This window comes from Emydura macquarii, unplaced genomic scaffold (assembly GCF_026122565.2).
Source record: "Emydura macquarii macquarii isolate MOO-44397 ecotype Brisbane River unplaced genomic scaffold, CSIRO-AGI_Emac_v2 contig_2287, whole genome shotgun sequence".
NCBI lineage: Eukaryota > Metazoa > Chordata > Testudines > Chelidae > Emydura > Emydura macquarii.
The window spans coordinates 106,839-117,851 of record NW_027132424.1 but is presented as its reverse complement, the minus strand read 5'-3'; the positions used below and the strand labels follow the sequence as shown (position 1 = coordinate 117,851).

General features: G+C 46.5%; 1 protein-coding gene across 1 annotated transcript; it reads left to right on the top strand.

The window, feature by feature from the left end:
* The first annotated feature begins 1,456 nt into the window (after window positions 1-1,456).
* LOC137161216 (olfactory receptor 11H6-like) lies at window positions 1,457-3,194 on the top strand. Its single transcript, XM_067560323.1, has 2 exons — window positions 1,457-1,477; window positions 2,127-3,194. Exon 2 carries the CDS (start codon window positions 2,142-2,144, stop codon window positions 3,192-3,194), a length of 1,053 nt encoding a protein of 350 aa, XP_067416424.1. The 5' UTR covers window positions 1,457-1,477; window positions 2,127-2,141.
* The last annotated feature ends 7,819 nt before the right edge of the window (window positions 3,195-11,013 follow it).

Below are 11,013 nucleotides of genomic sequence, written 5' to 3'. Positions count from 1 at the left end.
CAGACAGCCAGACAAATAGGAAAGTAAGTGTGAGCATAGATAGATCCAAGTGTAAAATAAATTTAAAAAAAGGTTTAAAAACTTTTTAGGTGGACTTCTTCCCTCTTTCGTAAGGGAGCAAAAAAAGAAAAAAAAATGTTTCATTTGTAGATCACCTTCAAAAAGAGATTCTGATCTGTTTTATGTTTTCTGTACTCAGATGATCAGAACAGATACTTCTTTGGGTTTTTCTGGAACCCAGAATTTAAGTAGGGCCATTTTAATCAAATCTGGAACTACATATAAAACATATATATTGAGTTAATGTTTCCAATCTCTCTTTGAATTTTATTAATCTAAGTTATGAATTAATATAATATATTTACTACTTTAATATTTGACTTTAACCTGTAAATTAATGTAATATGCTTTTCTTAACTCAATATTTCAACAGATTCTAGAAATTTGTCCTATATGGAAATATTAACTCAGTATTTTTATCAGCTCTATAGGTAAAAAAACAAAAAAAAAACCCAACTACAAATGTAATCAAATTTAAAAATATATTAAGTTCTTAAATGAACATTTCAAAAATAATCTAGATATTTATATACATATTAGCTTAATAATTTAACCATATCTTGGAAATAAAATATATCATCTTAATATTTTAATAAAATCTGGAAATGACTACAAAATGTTCTTATCAGTTTAATATTTTAATCAAATCCAAACAAATGTTATATATAATTCTTAATTTACTATTTTAATTATGAATAAGAATATATCATTAATTATTTTAATCAAAATAGGAATTTATGTCATATATAATTTTTAATGTAACATATTTAAACACATCTGGAAATCATCACAATATGTATTTATTAATCTGAGATTTTAATCAAATCTAGAAATTAACATGATATGTATATATTAATTTAACATGTGAAGTTAATCTAGAAATCAGTACAGCATGGACTTAATGATTTTACATTTTCATTGAATGTTTGTATGAATACAATATATAATTCTACATTTATTATTTTAAACAAAACAGTAATTAATATAAAATTATTATTCATTTATTATTTAAATTGAAGGTAGCAATTGACAGCATATATAGATATTAATTTATTTTAATTAAATGTCAGAATTGATACCATAGGAAGTTGTTTATTTTCATCAAGAATAGGAATTGCTATAATATACAGTTAGTTTGACATTTTAATCAAATCTAGAAATTAATCTAATCTATAATTCTTCCTCCTGGTCATCGACTGGGGTTTTTAGGTGCTATCTCAGTAATAATGGCAAAAATAATTACTAAATAGTATAACTATCAATTGACACTATCCATTAATTTCAATATAATAAATTCCCAAACAAAAATTGATTCCATTGTTTAATCCTATTGATCTATTAATATAGATTTTTCTTCTGAAAAGCGATTAGGGCCAGTCCATGACTGACGTCATCTTTGGGTCTGTCCAAACTCAAGGTAAGGAATTTTAAAAAGTCCCCTTGATTCAATTCCATGCCACTCATTAGTTAGACAGTAGGAAAGATTTGGGGTAAAATTTTCCAAGGCACTTAAAGAGATAAAATGGGTCTTTTAGTGGATCAGTTTCTGTTGGTGAGAGAGACGACGAAGGCACTTAAGTGGTCCAGGATACTAATCCAATTTCCAAAAGAGATTTAGGGCCAGGCTTTCCAAGGAATTAAGGCACCCAAAGATGCAGTCAGTTTCACTGTAGCCTTGAAGAGAAGGAAGGAAGGGATGTTCAATCAGCTCTCCCTGCTTGTCTGAGCATCATCGGCTGTTTTGGCCAGCACAGAAGGGGTTTGTGATCCTAGACTGGTCCAGAGAAGCAGATCCAGCAATGGAAGGAGGAGCAAGAATTTGTTTCCCAGGGAGGACAACTGGCCAAATGTCTTAGTGCAGGATCTTTATCCAGCCCCGAGGGTGTCCAAAGGCAGAATAAACCCAGCTTGAGTATCAGCAGAGTTTGAAATGTGGCATATATGAGAGAGAGCCCGACTGTGAGTGTGTGTGTGAGTCTGCTACTCCCTACAACTCTAACACCACCTCCCCGCCCCTCCCCAGCTCTGGGTAGAACCTTGGCATCCTCTCAATCGTTTCCTTTCAGCTCCAAGGCCCCCTGATGAACACGACCAACGGCACCAGCCCGGTGACCAAGTTCATCCTGCTGGGTTTCCCCTCCCTGGGCCGGCTGAGCCGCACCCTCCTCTGCGCCCTTCTCTCCTCCGCCTACGCCGGGACGGTGGCAGGAAACCTGAGCATCATGTGGGCCGTGTTGTGGGACCCCCGCCTCCAACTCCTGCCCATGTACATCCTGCTGGGGAACTTCGCCTGGGTGGAGATTGTCTATGTCACGACCACCGTGCCGAGGATGCTCTTTGATCTCATGAACCCCGGCAGCCCCATCTCCTTCCTCGACTGCTTCGTGCAGTTCTATGTCTTCTTTTCCATGGGGGCCACCGAGTGCTTCCTCCTCTCGACCATGGCCTTGGATAGGTATCTGGCCATCTGCCACCCTTTGCACTACCCCGTCCTCATGTCCCCGCAGATCTTCTGGGTTCTGGTGGCCTCTTGCTGGCTCGTCAGTTTCCTCTGGTTCATGATGCCCATTGCCCTCATCTCCCAGCTCTCCTTCTGTGGCACCAACACCCTGGATCATTTTGTCTGTGACCCGGACCCATTGCTGGCTGCCTCCTGCGCCTCAGCTCCCTGGACTGAACAGACTTTCTCCACCACGACCTCCCTCATCATCTTTGGCACCGTCCTCTTCATCCTGACCTCCTACGGGCTAATTATCAGGGCGGTGCTGAGGCTCCCTGCAGGGGCCGGGCGGCAGAAGGCCTTCTCCACCTGCACCTCACACCTGGCCGTCGTGGGTCTCTTCTACGGCTCTATCATGGTGACCTACGTCAACCCGGCCGCCTCAGGAAGCAGCGGAAAGGTGGTGACTCTCTTCTACACGGTGGGGACCCCCTTTCTCAACCCGCTGATCTACAGCCTGCGAAACAAGGAGATGAAGGAGGCTCTGAGGAGGACCCTGCTGGGGGGGGGGGGTCGTGTTCTGGTCCCATTCTACAGGGACTGGCCGGTCAGCGGGGTGGGGAACAGGGCCTTTCCCCACCAGGGGATGCAGGCTCCAATCCTGAAGGCAGAACACACACAGCCTTTTGCATGACCTTTAGGGGCTACTTATAGTACAGAAAGTGCCTGTTTGACGATACAGCCAGAACACAGACAGTGGGTTGGGGGTAGGGGGTAGGTGTGGGGGTGAATATGACAGGAAATGAGCCCTGCTCAGTGTGTGCCTGCAGAGGGTCCGACAGCAAACCGAGCATGCATACGGGGAGGCTGGCTCACCTCCCTGCCCTTTTCGTGTCACTTTATTTCAAGACGGCTGCTTGGATAAATGTGTTCTCACCTTTTAGATACACAGAGCGAAGTTCTGCTTTCCTTTTCTCTGCTGTCAGTCCAGAGCAGCCCCGCTGATTTCCAGAGATGGACACCGATGCAGCTGGGACCAAAATCATGGCAACATTATATTTGGATGTACCATTAACACACTCCCCTCGCATGGCCAGTGATAGAACCGAGGAGTCCTAGCCCCTTCCCCACCCCGATCTAACCCTCTAGGTCCTCACTCCCCTCCCATCACCAGGGACAGAAATGAGAAGAAGGTCTCTTCCTATCAGAGATGAGAGGTTCTGGAAGAGCTGCCCAATAGGAATTGTGGGGGAAATAATTTAATTAGCTTTAAAGGACAACTGGACAAATATGTGAGTGCAATTGTATAATGGGGTTGCTTTTGATGAGGCAGGGGGCCTGGGTTGGCAGCCCTGGGGGTCCCTTCTGGTTCATATCTGATGTTCCTAGAAGCTCATGCTTCAGGGTTTCAGATGGTCTCCTGCACGGGTCAGGAAGGGATTCTTTTGCCATCAGTACAGACATAGCCTAAATAAGGCCAGTTCCCTCAGCCTATCCTCATAAGTCATGTGCTCCAGTCCCCTCATCATTTTTATTGCCCTCCATGGACTCTCTCCAATTTGTCCACATCCTTTCTGCAGTGAGGGGCCCAAAACTGGACACAAGATACCAGATGTGACGTCACCAATGCTGAATAGAGGGGAATAATCATTTCCCTCCAGCTGCTGGCAATGTTCCCATGAATGCCGCCCAATATGTCATTAGCCTTCTTGGCAACAAGGGCACACTGTTGTCTCATATCCAGCTTCTCATCCATTGTAACCCCCAGGTCCTTTTCTGCAGAACTGCTGCCTAGCCAATTGGTCCCCAGTCTGTAGCAGTGCATGGAAAATCATTTTCATTGACTGTTTCTCTTTGGCCAAAGGACTCTTTAATTATTTGATGCACACTGGAATAGTTTCAACTGGTGAGTTGTCCATTGGAATAGCCCATATCTCGGTAGCGCACACTCGTAAAAGGCATTAGAGACCCCTGCTCAGATCTTTTTTTCTCCTTTCAGGAAGAACGGGGAGTTGAACCTTCATCTCATTATGAGAATTGGGATTAAAAATGTATCCTAACTTAAAGCGCAATGGTAAAAAAAATATGTGAAAGGTCATAAGATATCACAATAACCTATAATAACAAACTCCAATAGGAAAAGCTATGAAAGGGAGACAGAAAGATTGAATTACTCCAAACAAAAAGCTCATGCTGATACAATTCACAGACTGTTGAAATCATGCTTGCTAAAAATAGGTGATATAGAGCCGGAAACTAAGGAACCAAAATTGGTGTGTCGGATGTTAGGCCTAATTGGTGGACAAAGCTTTTGATACTGTCTCTCCCAGTATTCTTATCAGCAAGTTAAAGAAGTATGGGTTGGATGAATGGACTATAAAATGGATCGAGAACTGGCTAGAGCATAGGGCTCAACGAGTAGTGATCAATGGCTCCATGTCTAGCTGGCAACCGGTCACAAGAGGAGTTCCCCAGGGGTCGGTCCTGGGGCCGGTTTTGTTCAACATCTTTATTAATGATCTGGAGGATGGGGTAGATTGCACCCTCAGCAAGTTTGCGGACGACACTAAGCTGGGGGGAGTAGTAGATACCCTGTAAGGTAGGGATAGGATACAGAGTGACCTAAACAAACTGGAGGATTGGGCCAAAAGAAATCTAATGAGGTTCAACAAAGATAAGTGCAGAGTCCTCCACTTAGGAAGGAAGAATCCCATGCACAGCTATAGACTGGGGACCAACGAACTGGGCAGCAGCTCTGCAGAAAGGGACCTGGGGGTAACGGTGGATAAAAAGCTGGATATAAGTCAGCAGTGTGCCCTGGTTGTCAAGAAGGTTAATGGCATATTGGGCTGCATTAGGAGGGGCATTGCCAGCAGGTCACGGGAAGTGATTATTCCCCTCTATTCGGCATTGGTGAGGCCGCATTTAGAATATTGTGTCCAGTTTTGGGCCCCCCACTACAAAAAGGATGTGGACAAGTTGGAGAGAGTGCAGCGGAGGGCAACCAAAATGATTAGGGGGCTGGAGCACAGGACTTATGAGGAGAGGCTGAGGGAACTGGGCTTGTTTAGTCTGCAAAAGAGAAGAGTGAGGGGGATTTGATAGCAGCCTTTAACTACCTGAAAGGGGGTTCCAGGGAGGATGGGGCTAGGCTGTTCTCGGTTGTGGCAGATGACAGAACAAGGAGCAACGGTCTCAAGTTGCAGGGCGGGAGGTCTAGGTTGGACATTAGGAAAAAGTTTTTTACTAGGAGGGTGGTGAAGCACTGGAATGGGTTACCTAGGGAGGTGGTGGAATCTCCATCCTTAGAGGTTTTTAAGCTGAGGCTTGACAAAGCCCTGGTTGGGATGATATAGCTGAGGTTAGTCCTGCTTTGAGCAGGGGGTTGGACTAGATGACCTCCTAAGGTCCCTTCCAACTCTAATATTCTATGATTCTATGATTCTATGACAAGATAATAAGGGGATGGGCTATTCCATCTTAAAGAATCCTTAGGAGATCTTAAAGAAAGAACAGAGTGGGGAGAGGAGGGGGAGGAAGAACAGCGAGAGGCTACCGAAGCAAGCTTCATCTTCATAGCTGCTACCACAACCATCTCCTGGAATCCCAGGCCCTTCTTCATCCTCATCCTGAAAGATATCCTGGACAGACAAGTCCAGAGAAAGGGACGCAGATAACACCACCATCCCTGCTAGCTCCACCTGAATCCCAGAGGCCACCTAGAGCGAGCCAGGGCTGCCTACACTCAGAGGCAGAAACATAGGTGCCTAGGGAAATTTTGCCCTGAAAACATAGACCCCAAGTGAGTTTAGGCACCAACAGGGTTTGGCTGTTGTTTTGTGGGTTGCAGTGAAGTCTAAAACTAGGACTTGGACAACTGAGTCAGGGGTTTAAGCCTCCAAATCCCTTTGTGGATCTGGGCTTGGGTGCATAATCATAGATCTCCATGTCTGGAGATATTAGCCTAAGTAAATTTCCCCAGATAACAAAAAGAATCCATGTCAAATATTCCTGGCTCACCGACTTGTGATCAAAGAATGTAGCCACCATCTGTTGGCATAGGTATAGATCTGCTGCAAGAGAAATAAACAAGCAGTGAAATAAACAGGCATTGTTTATTGTCCCAGTTGAGGCCAGGAGTCCAGTGTGCACATCATTGTATATACACATTTTACATATACCGCAAAACTTCCAAACTAAGACTTGTCAAAGAAGCTTAGGGGAGTTAGATGCCCAACTGTTATGGGAAGTCAATTAGATTTTGTGGATGCATACATTTTTAGATCAAAAGGAATCACTATAATCATCTACTTCTGACCTTCTGCATGGCGTAGGATAGAGATTTTCATCCAACAATTCGTTCACTGAGCTCATTACTTGTGGTTAAGTTAGAGCATATAACTGAAGAAAGAGCTGAGTGCTTAACTCCCTTAGGCTCCTTTAAAAATACCTGTCTAAAGAAGTCAGAGAGAAAGGAAAGATGATTATTTCCATTTTACAGATGGGTAAACCAAGGCAGAGAGAACCAGATTTGTAAAGGTATTTGGGTACTGTAGGCCGGTGGCACGGTCCGGCCAGGGCGTCGCGACCCTTCCTTGGGCCCAGACTCCAAGGAAGACCACAATGCCTTTGTTTAGGGGAGTGAACAGTGCCCATTTACAAGTCTTTAGCCCCAGCCCCCAGCGGGGCAGGCTAGCAAGCGGTCTGGTGCCCCTGGTCCTCAGGCAGGGCGGGACAGGCAAGCAGTCTATAGCCCCCGGCCATCCCACAGGTGGGGCTAGTAAAATAGTCTGGGGCCCCCGGCCTTGCAGGCAGGCCGAGCCAGTAGAGCTCAGTATCCTCTGTCTCCCAAACGCAGAGGGTAGCACTCCCTCCCGGGGTGGTTAGGGCAGGGGGGAGGGGGACACAGACCCACCCGACTCCACTGTGTCCCAGCCCAGGGCCCTATCAATGGCAAAGCCGTTTGCCACGGAGTCAGCGGGGCTCCAGCTGCAACATGCTGATGGGGTTTAGCCCCTCACTCAGTTGGCAGCAGGACCGGGAACTCTTCTGTGTCGTCAGCAGAGGGCAGCTCCTCCAGGTCACAGGTTTCTGTTAGCTCCTGGGGGTCCCTGGCGTCAGGCAGCTACTCCAGGTCAGGGCTGGCCTCAGGGGGTATTTCCCACACAGGAGTCTCAGGTGGCTCGTTCCAGCTACTAGGGCCTGGCGGACCCACCCAATCACTAGGGCTTGGCGGCCCCCTCCAGTCACTAGGTCCAAGCGGCCCTATTCAGTCACTCGGGCCCCACAATCCAGACAGGTTTTGGATGCTCCACTCAGTGGGACAGTTGCTCCCAACAGCCGTTGGGACTGGGTCAGGCCTAGGCTGCAACATCTGGGAAGACACATCTGCCTCCAGCGGCAGCTTCCTCCCTACTGAGCTGCTAGGCCGACCTTTTATACTTTCCCTTCCTGCCTTGGCTCTGCCCCCCCGTTGCCGGGCAGTTTGGCCTGTAGGGCCCTGTTCTGCCCAGCAGAAGCGTTGCAACCCTTCCTCGGGTCCAGGCTCCGAGGAAGGCCACAGTGCCTTGCTACAGGTACATGGAAGGATTTTCTCTAGAATCCACGTACCTAAAACTCAAAGGTTTCCATGGGTGTTAGACATATAGTTACTTTTGAAAATCCCACTAGGTGTCTAAAGACCTTTAAAATTATTCCTGAGTGACTTGAGGATCTGCTGCAGATGGATAGAATTTGAATCCAGGTCTTCTGAGCACCACTCCAGGCTTGTCCCTTCTCAGGTTTGAAGCAGTGGAAGATATGCCATAGTCTTCAGTGAAGGGAAAGTTCATGGCCTTGATGGTGGTGTTACCGGAAGAATTTAGGGAAGCCAATTTGTTACCAAATAGACCAAAACAATTTTAAGATACTAATTCCCCTGAAAACTACTGGTATAGTAGTTCACTCTATTGAACTTTCCAGGGAGACAATCCTCCCTTGAAAGGACATGGATACAGCCCTCCGATCAAGATAGGATACACAAGCGGTGATACTTCTGTAACCCTTCTGCCAGACCAAGTCGGCAGCAGCAAGGGCCGGGTTCTATATCTAGGGGTCCCTGTAAATGATACAACACCAAACTGCTCGAGCCCCCACCCAGTCACCTGGCAAATTACACACTATCCCCTGGGCACCCTCCAAAGGGCAATACTTCCCCTCTCGCAAGCACAGAGTCTGAGTGTAGAAAGAAACCTTTTAATAGCAAAACAGAGATAACACCGCACTGGTTTGGGAAACAGTGCAAACAGAATTCATGAACTCAATGAGCCCAAACCCATCCCAGAGTACAGGGCGTGTCCTTCGCCTCTCCCTTCCTTCTTGCCCCTGTACTGACTGTTGTAGTTGCAATATCCACCTCTCAGATGTGACTCCGCCCCTTAGGCCGCACTGGTCCAACACAGGCTTGTCCAGGCCCCCTCTGCTGCTGTCTCCTATCGCCTGTGGGCCTCACTGAGTCCCCCACCACTGGCAACGACCACACCAATCTCCCACCGACTGCTGGCACCAACCGCACCTGGCTCCCGCCAACCACTGGCCGGGCTGGCACCGACTGTGCCGGCCCCTCCACTGACGGCCCTGGGCTGGCACCGACTGTGCCGGCCCCTCCGCTGACGGCCCTGGGCTGGCACCGACTGTGCCGGCCCCTTTGTTGACTGGGCTGGCACCAACTGTGCTAGCCTCCCACCAGAGTTGCCTGTTACCCACTCAGCTCTGTTAGTGGTCAGGCCAATTTCAGCTCCTAATGATTTCAGCTCTTAGTGATTTCAGCTCATAGGTAAACCTTCTGCTGTCATACAGGAAATGTCCCTGCTTTCAAGAGACAAAAGACTCCAAGGTGAGTCATTATGTCTACCTTTTAACAATGGGAGGAGAGAGTCACTCCCTGCCAGGAGGGAGGGGCAGGCCTTTCACTTGGCCCCTGCAATCCCAATAGGAGACTCCTCCACCTTTTCCAGGCTGAAACATGGCCTGCCACCCTTGGGGAGCTCTGTCTAGTTTAGGGTGAAGTGTTCTATCATAACAGACTAAACACAGTTTTGCTGACATCTGTTCATACAATTGAAGGACAACATTTCATTACCCCAGCAGTTAACACAAAAGTGGTTTGTACAATTGAAGGACAACATTTCATTACCCCAGCAGTTAACACAAAAGTGGTTTGTAACCCAAACCCAGCCCTGCTAACCATTTCCCATTATGCTCTGCACCTAGGTAGATTATGCTAAGTACTTAATTGTACTCATGCAGATACAAAGCCCATGCAAATAATGTGCCCCCCTTTACTCAGACATTCAGATCTTGCTTACACTTCAAAAACAGATATGATATTTATTTAGAAGTGAATGGTTACATGAAATAGAAGGAGATAGAAATCAGGCATGACTTGTGACCATATAACAATATATATATTTATCAGAACATGACTATTTGAAGATATACCGTACAGGACGACTAGAACTATATATAAGGTACAAGACAGACTATAACTGAACACTATAATCACTTATCACTGTAACACCTGACACTATTTATGTAACAATACATTAAGTAATCTAATACATTAATACTTAGCACTCTATGCATATATTATTACTCAAATCCTTAACAATCTGTCATCCAGCCAGCGTTAGGCCAGGCGGTTGCTGGGTGGGTGGAGAAGGAGAATCTCACTCAGACCCCAAGCATCCAACTTTACTGACATGCAGACTCCGGTGGCCTTTACTTACACAGCCTTTAACACGTCCCTCTGTTCGTCAGAGAAAGTCCTGCTCTGTCCAAAGACTGCTAAGAGAGTGACTCAGACACAGAGCAGGGACTCAGCCTGGTTGCCTGCAAGCCCAAAGGCATCAGTGCGGCTTCCTAGCGGAAGGATGACCTTGGCTTGGACACAGAGCGGGGACTCAGTCAGCCCGGTTGTCCAAAGCTAAGGCGCACATTTGCTTCAATGATGCTCACCCCTCTTCAGATGTTTTCGGGATGTTGTGGGTCTTTTCAGCTCTTCTTCCGTAGGGGGTCAGCTCTTCTACTGCTCAGGTGATCTCAGTTCTCCACAAAGCTTAGCCTGCTGACTGCGGGCTTTATATACAGTTTGGTCACCCAAGCTCAGCCAATCAGCTTGAAGGCCACCTACTATGCTAATTAGGCTATGCCTGCCATGTTAATTAGGTTCTGATTTAAAAATACTCTTAAACCAATCAATTACTTAATATGCTAATTAGCCACCCATTCTATGCTAATTAGCCTAGCCTTTTTATGCTAATTTGCATAACCTTTTATGCTAATGAGAAGGGCAGGGCAGGGAGTTATGTGCCAGGGAAGGGGGGGGGTTACGTTCGGAGTGAGAACATCAACCTGGATAGGGGAGGGGCTAGGAGTGAGGAGGAGGGAATCCCCCCTTCCAACTGCCATCCTCAACTGTCACTTGCTGGATCTCTCTTATTACTGATCCTTATGTAAGAATCCTCGTCCTGAAA

Bases quoted from the DNA above. Each gene is read 5' to 3' on its own strand.
- LOC137161216 (XM_067560323.1), top strand. From the start codon at position 2,142: ATGAACACGACCAACGGCACCAGCCCGGTGACCAAGTTCATCCTGCTG.